Source organism: Apteryx mantelli, chromosome 1, assembly GCF_036417845.1.
Source record: "Apteryx mantelli isolate bAptMan1 chromosome 1, bAptMan1.hap1, whole genome shotgun sequence".
Taxonomy (NCBI): domain Eukaryota; kingdom Metazoa; phylum Chordata; class Aves; order Apterygiformes; family Apterygidae; genus Apteryx; species Apteryx mantelli.
The window spans coordinates 135,303,450-135,319,194 of record NC_089978.1 but is presented as its reverse complement, the minus strand read 5'-3'; the positions used below and the strand labels follow the sequence as shown (position 1 = coordinate 135,319,194).

General features: G+C 47.9%; 1 protein-coding gene across 6 annotated transcripts; it reads left to right on the top strand.

Annotated features, from left to right (window-relative positions):
• Window positions 1-59: 59 nt before the first annotated feature.
• On the top strand, window positions 60-13,622 carry ZYX (zyxin). Of its 6 annotated transcripts, none has more exons than XM_013958130.2 (10): window positions 60-145; window positions 3,980-4,243; window positions 7,211-7,392; window positions 8,529-8,621; window positions 8,921-9,427; window positions 9,760-9,901; window positions 9,985-10,154; window positions 10,312-10,490; window positions 11,343-11,463; window positions 11,896-13,622. In XM_013958130.2, the coding sequence occupies exons 2-10, from the start codon at window positions 3,994-3,996 to the stop codon at window positions 12,004-12,006; spliced, it is 1,755 nt and encodes a 584-aa protein (XP_013813584.1). In that variant the 5' UTR covers window positions 60-145; window positions 3,980-3,993; the 3' UTR covers window positions 12,007-13,622. The 6 variants fall into 6 exon arrangements, with proteins under 6 accessions (XP_013813584.1, XP_013813587.1, XP_067159561.1 ...); XM_067303430.1 differs by having other exon boundaries at window positions 66-145; window positions 3,983-4,243; XM_067303448.1 differs by lacking the exon at window positions 60-145 and adding an exon at window positions 331-425 and having other exon boundaries at window positions 3,983-4,243.
• Window positions 13,623-15,745: the final 2,123 nt, after the last annotated feature.

The following is a 15,745-nucleotide window of genomic DNA, read 5'->3' as shown; positions in this document are numbered from 1 at the left end:
CTGCGAGGGGGGCAGAGGGAGCCGGGCGCCGACCCCCTGGAGCAGCGGTTGCGCTCCCGAAGTCGCGCACCCTCCAGCTGGAGTGACTTGTTGTCCTAGAGGCGACGTTTTCCCTTTGCGTACCCTCGCAGCCTCGTCCCCAAAGGTGAGTCTCTTCTCTTTGCTTACAGAAAAGCTTTTGTCTGCAATCCTGCCTTCAAGCCCGGAATGCACTTGCGGGGGGGGGGGGGGGGGATGCTGACTTCCTGACACTCCCACCGGGGCTCGGAGGCTGCCTCTCCTGCCGGCATAGTTGCCTGCCTTGTACAAAGTCGCTTGGTGACTTTAGCACTAATTTATGGTCGTACCCTCCCTCCTCCCCTTCTTTTACCTCGCCCTTCTGCGGAAAGCAGCTCAGCTTTGAGGGGTTTGCGTGTGCGAATCTGGTGAGTTTTCTTCCCTCCTGGTGAAATGGAGTCAGTTAAACATTCTTGTAGAGCTCTAGCAGCGAGGAAGAGGGAGGGGGTGTTGCCTGGTTTTAGTCAGGACAATCCGTCTTTTGTGTGCATATGGATGAGTGAAACACCTATGGAGCCTTTTTCCAGATGTGCTTAAGAGGGAGGAATCTGGGAGTCTTTGTGCATGAAATTTGTTTAATTTATAAGTTTCTGTCTTTCTGGGAGCTCCCTGAGAAAGTGGAGAAGCAAGTGATTGCAAATTTCTGGAACTTCCTAGCATTTTAAATATGTTTGTATAGCTTTGGGTTACCCGCTTCCCCTCGTACAGAGAGAGCCTAGGGAAGAGGCAAGCCCAGGGTAGGTGGAAAGGCTTGGAGCCCTGAATGTTCCCCATCCCCCTCCCGGTTTTGTTCAGGCTCTATCAGCTACACAAGCTGTAAGGTAGGACTTTGCTCTCTTTGAAGCTTCATAACTTTTGGTCAGGCTGAGAGAACTTTCCAGAATTAGCCTGTAAGAGAGAGTGAAAATAAACATAACTCTTAAATCTGCTTGCTCTGTTCACTTCATATTCCTATATGTATTTTTGCTATAGCTTTCCTTCTGTTCCCCTTCACTGGAAGGAAGTTGGTAGTAGAGGTTGGGTGTGCATTGGGGAAGTACAGATGCAGTGTGAGACCACAGTGCAGGACTGGTTTTTACTAGATCTCCCTGTGTGGCTTGAGCCACAATTGCTTTCTGCCAACGGAAGCTGGAAAACAACACTCAGCGCTCTTGCTCCTTGTGTTCCTTCTCCTTTCCCTAGCCCAGGAAGGAGCTGAGCTTTTGGAATTAAGTCTTGGGGTAGGGAAAGCAAAGTTGCCTGGGTGTACAACAGGTGGCCAATGCACCACAGGACCTTCTAAGAGGTGACCCTACTTGGCTGAGGGAGGTGGTGCTTGATTCTGCCCTGGTACATCTCTTTGCTCTCTGCTAGAGAGAAGTAGTGCATGAAGCAACTAGGTATTCTCACTGCATTCTTTGGGGACACCTTTCTTCATAGCTCCACTTGAGTCATCTAAATGCTGTTGTAGCAAGAAGAAAATCTCTCCCCTCAGGGAAAATGTGAGGAGGTGGATTTGAGATTAGGTCTGCCTGTGTGACTCTCCTTCTCAGCTATGTTTTACAAACAGTGCCACAAGACTCATGTAAAATGTGTGTTCCTGCTAAGGCTTAGATGGTATTGGCAGTGGGGGGAAGCTCAGCAAGGCCAGCCTTCCTCAGCCTGTCTAGTCTGTGCGGGGGTGGACAGACAAACTGAAGTGAGAATGAGCAGGGGCAGCTGCTGCATGGAGACAGCTCTGAGCAGAAAGGGCCTTAAGTCTGACAGCATACAGAGAAATGAGCTGCTTTGGGGTCAGGGAGATAGCAGCTGCTGGTAGCGAAGCCAGCACTTTTTTTGTGAAGCAGCTGATGTCCCCAGATTGTTTCTGCATTGACTAACCCCTGTACAGATCATGATCAGAAGTGACTGTCACTGTGATGTTCTGATCACAGGCAGGCAAGAGCATAAGACAGCTAATTCCACTAGTACTACTACTAAGCGGTTCATTACTCCATAGTGGAACAGGGTAGTACAAGACAGAGTAAGTGCCTCCATCAGTTGGAGCCTCTAAAGAAATGCTGAAGGTCTTCTTGAGAGAGAGAACGACTCTAGCTTGCATGGAAGCTGCAGGCTTGAGGGAGGGAGTCTGTTCCTTCTGATGTGCAAGTCTGATCCCCTGACACTCTGAGGGATCGGGGACAGAGCTGGCTAATTACCCTTCTGCCTTGGTTCCTGTTCCACACTGGGTCATATGGAGTATGCTGAGCGCTGATCTTTGGCTGCCGCTCACTATTGCAGCCTCTTCTTACACTCTGAATAGCCCGGCGCAATTTGTCAAGCTGTGTTTAACTTGCCAGCCCTACACAAAAGAAACAAAAAGGGCAGCAATGTGGACTTAACATTAGGTTTATATCTTCACACACTCGCAATCCAGAGTACTTGTTACAGGTAGCTACATCTTGCCGTCCTGAACTGAGTACTTGGAATTGGACATGCAGGTCTCAGCAGCAATGGGTGAATTAGCGGTGGGTGGATGTTTGTGGCGCCAAGGCTGTCCCAGCAGCTGTTATTGTCTGTGTGAGAGAGGCTGGCATTGTGGAAGGATGCAGATTCAAACATGCCAACTCAAACTGCTGGCACAGAGCCCCTGTGCTGGTGGAAGCACTGTTGTGCCTGGATGTTAGGAGGGCTATGGGCATGCCGGAGGTTACAACAAAGCATCTGGCTTCATGGAGATTTTTAGCGCAGATGAGATTTCTGGCCTGGATTCCAGGACTGCAAGAATCCTAGAAATGTGGCTCTTGTCATGAGACCTGTGGCTGCTGTGGCGGCTGGCTTGGTGGGGCTGTCCACTGGCCATTCAAGTTTGGTGGTGGAAAGGAGGGAGGATTTGCATGCCTGCATGTAGTAAGTGGAGTCCTTCCCCCCCCCCCACCCCCCGCGCACACTCAGCTGAGCTATTCTTGCATCACACAGGCTGTCCTTGCACACAACTGGACTGTGGCTGCATCACTTACTGTTCTGCTGTGACTGAACTGAGCGCTGTCTGCAGTAGTGCTCACTGTATGGATTGCAAGCAAAAGGGATTGATTTGAAGGTGCTGTGTGTGCAGCAGAGGCTGCGGGGGAAGGGGGGGGACAGCTCCAGAAGTGTGGGCCAGACATCTAAGAATTGCTTCCTGGTGGAGATGGAGCACATGGCTGGCTCAGCCAGTGAGGGACAGAGGGAGCCTGTGTCACTGACTCCAGTGACAGGAAGGAGAGCAAGGCACAGGGGCCAGCAAGATAGCAGAGGGCTGTGCCAGGGGGTGTGACGCCAGGGAGCCCCTTAGCCTGCCTTTCATTCTGCTTCTGTTGCAGCTGCCTGCACTCCCCTGGCATGCAAGGGGCTCAAGGTAAAGGGGGTGGGATGGAGGAGGCAGGTGACATGCCATGGTTGGAAGGGTTGAAGGGGATGTTGCCAGGGGTGTCATGGGATGAGGTCAGGAGGAAACAGGTAGCACTGTAAGGTGAGGGAGGGAGTAGAAATACTAATTCCACTCTTGAGACAGTGTGTGTGAGGATGCCCTCCTTAGGGTGTGTGGAGTTAGGTGTGCAACTCAGGCTGGCTCAGCAGATGACTTTCTGGAGACTAGCTTCATTCTTCTCCTGCATATGCATAGGGGTTTCTCATTCAACAAAGAGCTTGGTTTTCTCTATGGCAGTGTGTGTCTGGCAAGGACTTCTCTGTGATCAATGCTGTACTGAGTAGAGATGGTAAGGTGTTCTGGTTCGGTTGAGTTGTCTGCAGTTTCTGTTCTTTCTTTTTCCTGTGCTGGTCCTGGAAGTACTGTTCTGCTCAGGCCCCTTAGTCTCTGCCCTGATATAAGCTCCTATATCCCTCTGTTTCACGTATTCCTGTATATTAATTTCCACTCTGCCCCAAGGATGACTTCATATCTGTTTCTTCTCATTTCTCCCAGCAGGTGCTGAGAAGATGACCTCCTCAGGTGCCCCAGGGACCCGCATGACATCCACAGTCAGTATCAACATTTCTACCCCATCCTTCTACAACCCACAGAAGAAGTTTGCACCTGTGGTTGCCCCGAAACCTAAGGTGAACCCCTTCAAGACTGGGGGTCTATCAGAGTCATCGTTGCCACAGCTTCCTGGAGCTGGTGCCCAGCGTGCTCAGATAGGGAAAGTGGGGGAAATTCCCTCAGCTTCTACATTCGTGCTGGCAGAAGGTAGGTGAGATCTGGCATGACAGATGTGAACATGTTTCAAAATGCTCAGGGTGTGTGGCCTGTAACTAGGCTAAACATGAAAATAGGGGCATAACTGCTATAAATGAAGGATAGTTTTGCTGTCGATGCTGGCTGAGTCCAGAGTGAGATACAAGGATTGTGAAGTGGGCAAAATAATTCCAACATCTTTGGTCTCAAAATACATGGTGTCTCCATTAAGAAAGGAGCAGGGAAGGTGATCCTGTATTGCACTGGTGTTTTAATAAGGCTGGAGGAATGAAAAGGATTTTTAGTGGTATTCCCTAAGTGTACAATTGTGTAACTGCAGTCAAATTCTGGCCAGCATGTCTGAGAGCAAGTATGTTGCAGAGAAATTGTTCCCTGGTGGTGATGAATCACACTGTTCCCCTTCTTGTTGATTCATCTCAGCACAAGTTGGTTGTCTCTGACTGTAGAGATCCTTTTCTGCGCTTGCCATCTTCGCTGCTGGAGGTGGGGAAGAAGAAGTAATTGCATGAAAAGAGGGTGAAAGCTATCATAAACAGGAAGTGAGACTTAGCGTTTATATAGCTGAGTTTTATATTTTTTGCTAGTAGTTTGAGTTGGGTGTGTTTTCCTGTGTAGAGGGACTTCTTGCTTTAGTGTGTGGTGTGGGGGGTTTTTTTTGTTTTTTTTTTTTTTTAATAAATAAACCACTCCTCTTTGTGACCTCTAAGGAGCAGAAGGCTCCTGATGGCATAGCCACCTGGTTGGAATAGGTCAGCATGGGGCCACTGGAAATCTCAGCAGGGACCTGTTGTTTGTGCTTAATACTGCATGTTACCCCAGGACCCTATCAGTGAGCGTCTCAGCCAGGACAGATATGTTCAGATAATGGAACTGCTGTGTTAAATGTCTTCTCTTTCACTGTCTAGTGTAGACCATGCAACACTAATGTTTGCCAGGTTAGTGTGCTAAATTAGCAGGCAGCTAATGTGATGTTAGGAAGGCTGGTCCTGCACTCAGAGGAGGCAAATGATTAAGCCATTGTTTCCATTGCACAAGTCACTTGGGCCTCAGTGGGTTGGTGCCTCTGTCTCCTAGCATTGCCCAAGTGCTGACTTGGGTGACCTTTCTATTGTGTGCGTTCAGCTAGAATCTTGTGTCTGTAATGCAAGGTTCCATCTTAGGTTTTAGGTTTTACTAGCATAGCTGTGGGGGTTAGGGATGTGTGGGTGGGAAGGTCTCAAACTGACACAAATACTGAAGGACTCAAGTTGATTGATAGATGCTGTTAAAAATTATTTTGTTTAATAAGTAGTGTAGGTGGAGGATTGGATTTTGTTGCCCCACTCCTCCATCCCCCTGTAAAGTGTATTATAGAGGAACTGACTTGACAGAGATCAGAAAAAGAACTATTTGGCTTAAGCTGCATGCCACCATTGAGTAAGGGCTGCCAGCAAAGCTGTACTGGCAAAACATCTTAAGATAAAACCAAAACTCAGTCATGTGATGACAAATGCATCTGATACTCTTCGATCCTTCTCTGTCCTTCCTATCTGCTCCAAAAACAAATAGTAGTATAATGTAAAGCCATAGCAATTGTCTCTTTGTATTAAATGACAGGATGGCAGAGTTAATATCACTGTAGGAATGCCATGTTTAATACAATCTTTCTATAAATTTGGTACAATAACTTTATGGGGAACTTTTGTGAGTGTGAATAATTCATAAAACAGGCTTTTAGAGCCTCTGTTTGAAACAATGTGTCAGCAGATCAGGGTTTGATTTCAGCAATTTTCTTTTAAATAGACCGAAAAGCAAATGTATACAAACTTGATCCAAAACTGTAGTTTCAAATAAATACCAGCCTTATTTATGTTTTTTTCCCCATGAGCAGAAATTCTATGAAACAAAAAGAGGTGCCGCATACCAGTGCAGTTTATGCATTCCACTGGCTAACAAAATTTAAGCTCTCATTTTCTGAAACAGGCCATATCCTCTCCCTTAGGTTACAGATGAGAAGTTCTGTTGAAGTCTGTAGTCAACAGCTGGTTATAAAGATGAGACAATCTGATGTCTGCTGTTAAAGAGGCTTACACAGAGCAGCAGTAGTGCTGAACTCTTACCCTTCTGCTTGTTGAGACTAGCTGGGAACAGCAGCGTTCCCATATATCTAGGAGAAGGAGTATAGGAGTTGTCTGCTTGTCTTTAGCATTCTTTGCTGCTTGGATGATAAGAGAACACCTTCCTCGCATATATGGTGAAGGGAAGAGGATTCACATGTACTTGACTGTGTTGTGGAAAGCAAATACAAGTAGCTGGAAGCAATAGAGTTTCATTCTAGGAGATGGAGGCACTCTGATGCTTTTCAGCCTGCTTAAAAGGGGTCTGAAAATTTTCTCATGTCCTAATCTATACCAGGCATGGGGACATTTTAGTCTCCAAAAGGAAAGCTGCTTTCATCTTCCAGAAAATGAAGTGACTTCAAAGATCACCTATATGCATGAGGGGCAGTTGATCTGATTTGGTTTATTTCCCATTTGTTATTTGCAGTGCTTAGTAGCCAGCTGCAAGGTACCAGCTTGTTTCTCCGTAATAATATAGGTTCTTCTGGCCCTTGTGTTGTCAGTTGTTATTCTTTCGAGTGCTGCTATGGATTCAGCTATCTGAGACACTGGCTGGTGAGAGAAGCACATGCTAAGGACCAAAGGATGAGAGGAGGAGTAGGGAAGGGCACATTAAGGCATATATCCCAAACCAAGAATGTATACAATGCTAACTGTTTCCAGTGACTAACTGCAGTAGCTGTTTCAGAAAGCTTATGTGATGGCATGTAGCTTGGACAAGGTGAAAGCCAGGCTGTGGAGTTCAGTTCTTCTTTATGGGTACTGGGGACCCCTTGCTGTAATACTTTCAAGAATCTTTGCGGGACTGACTAAGTAAGAACTTATTCAAACCTGCTTTTATTCTCATTCTTCCCTATAGAGCTGCCGCTGCCACCTCCTCCCCCTCCAGGAGATGAGGCAAGTCTTTCCTCAAACACTGCATTTCCCCCACCCCCACCGCCCTTTGAAGAGCCTTTTCCCCCAGCCCCAGAAGACGTTTTTCCTTCTCCTCCTCCGCCAATGTTTGATGAAGGGCCTGTGAGCAAGGTACCTGCCCCACAGGTGAGTGAGGTCTGGGGAAGTGTAATTTCTTGTGATGCTCTGGATGTGTGAGTTGGGACAATTTCTCAATACTCTCTAAATTCAGCAGCAGGAAGCACTGAGATCTGGGAAAATGCTGCCAGTTTACTCACCCCCTCATGGTCTGCACTGTCCTTTTCCATAAGATGCTGTGGAGTAAGCTGTGGAAGTTCAGCAGAGACAAATCCAAAGTCCTGTGTCTGGGATGGAACTGCCCTGTGCATCAGTAGATGCTGGGGTCAAATGACCAGGGAACAGCCCTGCAGATAAGGCCTGGTGAACAGCAAGTTGAACATGAGCCAGCAATGCACCCTGGTGGCAATGCAGGGCAATCAAAGGCTAGGCTGCATTAGCAAAAGTATAGTCAGCAGAGCAAGGGAAGTGATTATTCCCCCCCCTCTTCCTCACTAGTGAGGCTGCATCTGGAAGATTGTTTCCAGGTGGCTGTCCCATTATAATACCCACAGAGGAATATTGAACTAGAGGCAGTCCAGCAAAGGGTGACAGAGATCATTGTATGGAGTATGTGATGTGGGAGCTGGATTTGCTCAGCCTACGGAAGAGAAGGCTGAGGTAGGGATCCAGCTGCAGCCTTCAATACCTAAAGGAGGGTTAAGAGAGAAGACAGAGCCAGATTCTTACTGGGGCACAGCAGGAGAACAAGAGACAATGGACACAAGTTGTAGTACAGGAAGTTCCTATTGGACGGAAGAAAAGCCTGTTCTTCTCTAAGGGTGATTCACATGACACAGGTGCCAAGAGAGGCTGGGGAATCTGCATCCTTGGAGATATTCAGAAAACACCTGGACAAGGCCCTGAGCAACCTGATTTAGATTTGGAGTTAACCCTACTGTGAGCAGGGGAATAGAGACCTCCAGAGGCATCCTTCCATCTAAATCTTTCTGTGAGTCTCTTCAAGCTGTACATTCCCTGCTACTTGTAGACCGTGGTGATTGTGCCCTGTTCATCTTTGCCCATTTGATATCCTTTCAAGACTAGGAGAAGATCTGTACCGCAGCCCTAGGTGTCAAAGTCTGTTGTTGTAGGGCATACACCTGGGTCTGTGGCTGTTCCTGTAATATGCTCTGCTCCCTCTTTCCTCATGGATGGTGGTATAGGTACGTGGCAAGATGAGCAGCATTGATCTTGAGATTGACTCACTGTCCTTAATGTTGGATGACATGGAGAAGAACGACCCCTTCAAGTCCCGGGTGAGCTGCTCTCCAGAGTGTGTTGCAGGTTGAAGGAGAAATGATGGGTTTGCCAAATGGAGGTAGTTGAGAAGGGTTCTACTGAAGATTCAAATGTCTAGATAAACCATAATGAGAAAGCCTACCTGAAGGACCGGAAAGCATGGATCTTGCAACTTGTCAGAACTGCTAAATATGTAGCAGTGTGGGAGCTCTTATCATGGGTCTGGGATAGTTACTGACTTACTGCTGTAGATGGCATGTTTTTTCTTCCTCCTTGTCGATGACTGCCTGTTTCTTTCTGGTTCTTCCATTTACAGGTATCTCCAGGATCCATGGGCTCTCTGGAGAAACTGTCTGCCCCAAAAGGCCATGTGGAAATCTCATCTGCACCCAAAGATCCTCCTCGTTCCTTTCCCTCCAAGTTCACTCCAAAGTCAAGTGGAAACTTATCTTCCAAGACCCTTGGAGTGGATGCGGTCCCTGCCCCAGCCCCATGGGCAGCCCCACAGCAGCACAAAGAGCCCCCAGCACCAGTCCCTCCACCCCCCTCTCTCCCTCCTGCTCAGCCTACCCCTAAATACACCCCACCTCCTGTTGCTGACTTTCCTAAGTCTGGGTCCAAACCAGGTGCCAGCATTCCCACAGCTCTCCCAAACTCTACAAGATATCCTACCTCCCTTCAGACTCAGTTCACAGCCCCTTCACCTGTAGGTCCCTCCTCACGGCCACAGCCTCCCAGTTTCACCTATGCCCAGCAGTGGGAAAGACCCCAAGTGCAGGAGAAGCCACGTCCTGCAGAACAGCCTGCTGCTGCAAAATACACGGTAAGGGTAGAGCCATGGGACCAGTGTCTTTGGACAAGCACAGCGTCACGGGGGGTGAGGTTGGAGGAAAAGGATGAAGGGTCTGTCCCTGGCTAGGGAGAGTTGTTCTCCATCTGAAAGAGGGCACCTTTCATTACCTTTTTGAACTAGGCACAGTGGTGGAAGGGGACATAGCTTTATGTAAAGGTAGAAAGAAATAGGCATAGTGGATGGCAGATTGTTCCATAGAGAGAGGAAGTGTAAAGGAGAGAGAAATAGGTTTATTAGGGACATGGTAGGAGGGGGCCTGTCCATATGTGTCCTTTGGGATTGAATGTCTCTCCTTCCTGCAGCGTAGACCCACAGGCTCCAATGCAGATCCCCCTAGGGGAAATTCTTCTCTGACCATGAAGGAGGTAGAAGAGCTGGAGATGTTGACTCTGAAGCTAATGAAGGATATGGAGCACCCACACCCAGCAGAAGCCACTACTTCTGGTGTGTTACCTCAGTGGACAGCAGCAAGACCAAGACTGTGGTGGGTTTTCCTCTCTCTTATCCCTCTCTCCTTCCACTGGCAGAGCTCTGTGGCTTCTGCCGGAAGCCCCTATCACGAACCCAGCCAGCTGTGAGAGCCCTGGACTGCCTTTTCCATGTGGAGTGCTTCACCTGCTTCAAATGTGAGAAGCAGCTGCAGGGGCAACAGTTCTACAATGTGGATGAGAAGCCCTTCTGCGAGGACTGCTATGCTGTGAGTAACTAGGATGAGGGCTGTTGGAGAGAGCTGAGCTCACTGTGGCTGATATCTCTTGCTTTCCTTTCCACCTTTCATTTCACCTGTCTGTGGTGTAGTATCCTGGGGGTGGGAGACTGCATTAATGTGTCTTGCTTGTTTCCTTTGGGCCCAGGGGACCTTGGAAAAGTGCAGTGTCTGCAAACAGACCATCACAGACCGTATGCTGAAAGCCACTGGTAACTCATACCATCCTCAGTGCTTCACCTGTGTGATGTGCCACACTCCTCTTGAGGGGGCCTCTTTTATTGTGGACCAGGCCAACCAGCCTCATTGTGTGGATGACTACCACAGGTATGGAGAGAGCCCATGCATGAGGTGTCTGAAAGAGGGTTGATTTTTTTTCAGACCTGTTTAATTTTTCTGCAAAAATAGCTGGCTTGAGCTGGGTTGTCCCTGCGATCTGTTGGGCATCAAGTTGAAAATGAGTCAGCACTGTGCTCTTGTAACAATGAAGGTTAACCATATACTGGGCTGTATTAGTAAAGTCTTCAGGGTGAGGGAAGTGATTATTGACCTCTATTTAGCACTAGTGAAGCTGTGTCTGGAAGGCTGTTGCCAGGTGAAGCCCTACAGTACAAGTGAGATGTTGATGACCTCCAGGCAGTCTAGCAAAGGGCTACAGAGATCATGGGGACTGGAGCACCTGATGTGCTAGGAGAGGTTGAAGGAGCTGAGTTCATTCAGCCTGCAGAAGAGGATGCTGAAGTGGGGCTCTTAATTGTTGTCTTCAGCCACTGAGTAGTGGGATGGTAAAGAAGACAGAGCCAGACTTCTTCATAGGAGCACAGGAGGACAAGAGGCAACAGACACAAGTTGCAAAGGAAATTCTTACTGGACATAAAGAAAAACCTCTCCCTGCTGAAGGTGGTTCAGCACTGGTGCAGGTGCCAGGAGACTGGGGGATCTGCAGCCTTGGGGATGTTCAGAAATCACCTGGGCAAGGCTCTGAGCAACCTGATCTAGCTCTCAAGTTTGCCCTGCTGTGGGCAGGGGGTTGGACTAGAGACCTGTGGAGGTCTCTTTCCACCTAAATCTTTCTGTGATTTATTGTTCTTCTGCTGCTAGTCCTTTTGTGTCAGAGTGAGAAACCTGCATTCAATGCCACCACGGTGATCATGGTCTCTGCATTTGTGTGTGTTGCAGGAAATATGCTCCGCGCTGTTCAGTCTGTAGCGAGCCTATCATGCCAGAGCCTGGAAGAGATGAGACAGTGCGTGTGGTGGCTCTGGAGAAAAATTTCCACATGAAATGTTACAAGTGTGAGGTAACCCTGGCCCTACTCCTCCCATATCTCTCATCCCCCCCATTCCCAGCATCACCAACTGGGCACCTTTGATCTTGTCTACCCTGACTCAGGTCCCTTTTACCTAGGAACGTTTTGAAGCAGGTTCAGAAAAGGATTAGACATTCACAGACCTCAGGTCCATGAACAAGGACTATGCAGGGTTATACCCTCTAACATCCCTAATATAAAGTTGTTTATACAGGGGGAGCATGAAGGGAATGGATCACAAAAGGGACTGTGCTCACATGCTCTCCCAAAATAGCCTCTTCCATTAACACCATCAGAGAGAGAACCCTGGGCTATGTGGACCATTAGCCTGGTCTAATAGGGCATTTCTTAAATCCTTGACCACATTTACCCTACTGTTGCCTGTCACTGAGCTCTGTGTTTTTCTTTTTCTTGTCCCTTTAGGACTGTGGGAGGCCCTTGTCCATTGAGGCAGATGAGAATGGCTGCTTTCCACTGGATGGGCACATACTGTGTATGAAATGTCATACTGCTCATGCCAAAACAGCACACTGAGGAGCTTGAAGAGAACATACCCATGAGACCCCTGCACCCAATACTCTTCCCCTCCCCACCACTGTCCTGCTCCTCTGCCTGGCAAGGCAGATCTCTGCCTTATGGAGACCCTGCCAGTGCAGTTCTTTCCTCATGTAGGATTCACCACTCCTAAACTTCACTATGTGCATCTGCCGAGGAAGCACCCTTTCTCCAGTCACCATGTCCCTGGCCACAGTGTATTCCAAGCTGGGGACTGTGAGTGAGGTGGACAAAAGACCTATGTTCCTTTAACACTCTTGGAGCAACAGCTCTTGAGTAAGACAAGATCTCCCCCACCACCTGGTGGAAGTAGAAAGAATGGCCTGATGGCAGGTGCTGGGTGGGGCTGGGCATTCTTGTACTCCATGGAGCCAAGACCGGTTATTTGACATTAGAAGGTGGAAGCCTCTGTCTCAGCACTGCTTCTGTCTTTGCTTTTTCTTCTACCACCTCATTATCAGGATGCCTTTTCTTGGTTTTTGTCTTCTTTCCTGTTCAAAGTGTGGAGGCAGAGCATACTGGGAATCTCTGTTCTAGTTGCTGGAAAAAGCTAACCTCCTGTAGCTTTTCTACCTTTTCTCTAAAAGCTCTCTCTTCCCACCCCAGAAGTGAATTATTTCCCAGTGTGGTTTTCTGGACAGCCAGGCTGACCACCAGAGTAGAAAACCAGTCCAAAGAATGTGTATGTTTACAAATAAAGACTGTCAAAAGAGCTGGCAGCACATGGTAAGGAGGTGCCTCAATGTGTGGGTGAGAAATCAGGAGACTGAGGAATGCCTCCCCTTTCCAATGTGGGGGTGCTTTCACTGCTGTCAGTGAAAGCTGCAGTATGTCTGGCTCCACTTGTTACTGTACTAAGCCCCATTTCCTGAGTTAGAACCTCTCAAACTGAACAAACTTTCTGGATAACTATACTGTCCAGTCACTGTTTGCATATAATGTGGGTGTGTTTGGATTTTTTATTTTTCTTCATTAATGTGTCTCTGCTCTATATGTGTTCAAGTGCACATGAGAACTGTTAGTTTAGGCAGTAGAAAATGTATAGTTGCTATTTCACCCAGCCCCCAGAGGTATTATGAATTGGAAAATGGCCTTTCTCTCTCCACCTCTTGGTCTCCTTTTCAAGTTGTTTAGTTTCCTACTTAACTTCCTGTGCCTGGAGAGTAGCTTTCCTCAGTTAAATGAATGGAAGACTACATTTCAGTACAGCAAGACTGTAGTCTGCTTGGTGTGTCACTGGGAGATGGGTTATTACAATCCACTTGCACCAGACCAGAACCAAGTGGTCAGGAGTACTGATTTTTGCTTGCATTGCCTTAACTATTGCTACTCAGACAGAAAGTTTGTGCTTGATGTTTACTCAGTCTTATGGTTTTAAGCATGGTACTGTCTCCATAACTGCTTGTGAAACTCATTTTTTGGAGCATAGGAGCATTGAAGCTTACCACACAGACATTACTGTGCCCTACTCTTGTTCTCTTGCCAGTTTTTTGAACAGTCTTTAATGACTCTGCAAATTTATCCAGTAAATGCCTGGAAATTCCCTATAGGATGAGCAAGCAATAAACAAATTTGTGTATTTGTTTTCATTTTAATTTCTTCTCTGAGTTCTTGCTGGTTCCTAGGCATAATTTCCCAGAATGGTTGATGTTAGATTATGTGATTAGAGGCCAGTATTTACAGCCACAAAGGTGCACAGAAAGACAATGACAGCTGAAAGGAGAAGCACCCTGACCCACCTCCTCCCAGCGCTATCGCAGGAGTGCTATCAGCTCCATTATCTGCCTGTGAAACCCATCAAGTTTAGTCAATGGGAGATGCTCTCTGAATCACCTTGCAGACTGAGGGGGAGTTACTGCCCACATGGGTGTGGAACTACTTATGGGAGGCAGGGGAAGAGCATTTGGGGATTGTACAACACTTATGGGTTGTTGTGTAAGGGAAGGACCAAATGCAGGAAAAGGGAATCATCAAGGAGAGGAAGCAGCAGGGGAAAACAAAGGGAGAAAAGGGAATAAAAAGGGCTAGCTGCAAGTAAGCAGGTTGCTGGTCAGTATGTTTGTCAGGCTATGTCCTGCATCTGATCAGTGCTGTCTGTCCTGTCTTATTAAACTCCACTTCTAGTTATTTTTCTGGGTGAAGGAACTCTCTAGTCTCTCTGCATGTGTGTATGGAGGTCTAAGTGCCAGGAACTGGAGTGGGGGCCACAGTTCACGTGGCACACAGGTCTGGGGTGCCAGTACCTGGAGAGGCTGCATACATACTGTATGGGTGTTTAAGTGCATAATCACTAGTGAACGTCAAGGCACAGTAGCTGGGGAATAGGATAAGAGGCTTGGGAGCCACGTACTGGAGTGGCCATAAGTCTGGGCCAGATGCTGGGAAGGCTGGACAGTCAACCGCTGGAGAGAGCAGGAGATCCAAGCCAGCTACCTTGGGACCTGAAGTTTGGCTACTGGTAAGGTCACAAGTGTGAACCAGCCGCTAGAGAGACCAGTTTGCATCTGTGTTTGAGTGTTTGTGCGTGAGGCAACTGGGAGTCCAGGGGCCGGTACTGGCTAGACTGATTAAGACCAATTACAGGGGTCCAGTGTGTGTATGTGTGTGCATGCTTATGCATGCATGAGGGGGTCTGGGTACCAGCCATTGGAGTGGGGCTATAGGCCTCAAGAGTTCCTATGCCTGGATGCTAGCAATTGGGTAGACCAGTGGATCCAGGTGCCAGCTACTGGATAGACTGAGTGTCTAAGACTAGCTACTTGAAGGGACCCATATTGTATATATGCATATATTTTCCACTAACAGGCTTTCATCCCGATCAGCTAGAGAAGGGAACAGATTTCAGACCATTTGTGCTGTCTGTATTTGCATGAGTGCTGCATTTTCTGTCTGTGTGGCCAGCCATGTGTGTGTATATGTGTGTATATGTGTGTATATAAATATATGGGTGCGTGCATATGTGCCCACTGGGGATACATGCTCAGGCTTGATACTGGCTGGACCTGAGGGCATGGATCTGGGCAGGTTCACCTCTATCAGCTCTGGATTCAGCAGTTCCTAACAGTCAAAGTTGGAAGGGACCACTGATGACCTAGTCCAACACCCCTGCTCACAGCAGGTGCAGTCAGAACAGGCTGTTCTGATTTCAGTATTTCCAAGGCCAGAGTAGCCACAACCTCACTGGGCAACTTATTCCAGTGTTCAACCTCCCTCACAGTAAAGGGTTTTTTTTTATGTTCAAATGGAATTTCTTGTATTTCAGTTTGCACCCATTGACTCTTTTCCTTTCATGGGATATCACTGAGAAGAGTCTGTCTCTGTCTTCTTCACTCCCTCCCATCAGGTGTTGGTACACAGTGGTAAGACCTCCCCCCTCAGCCTTCTCTTCTCAGCTCTAAAATATCCTAGCTCTCTCAGCCTCTCCTTGTATGGCAGATGCTCCAGTCCCTTAATCATCTTAGTGGCCTTTTACTGGACTCCCTCCAGTATGTGCATGTCTCTCTTATACTGGGGAGCCCAGAACTGGACACAGTGCTCCAGGTGCTGTGTTTCACCAGTGCTGAACAGAGGGGAAGAATCACCTCCTTCAACCTGCTGGAGATGCTTTTTCTAATGCAGCTCAGGATACTGTTGGCCTTCTTTGCTGCAAGGGCACATTGCTGGCTCATGCTCAAGTTATCCACCAGCACCTGCAGGTCCTTTCTGCAGAGTTGCTTCC

Coding starts and splice junctions, on each gene's coding strand:
- ZYX (XM_013958130.2), top strand. CDS start 3,994: ATGACCTCCTCAGGTGCCCCAGGGACCCGCATGACATCCACAGTCAGT. Junction 10,155..10,311: donor TCTGCGAGGACTGCTATGCT/GTGAGTAACTAG, acceptor CTTTGGGCCCAG/GGGACCTTGGAAAAGTGCAG. Junction 11,464..11,895: donor TGAAATGTTACAAGTGTGAG/GTAACCCTGGCC, acceptor TTGTCCCTTTAG/GACTGTGGGAGGCCCTTGTC.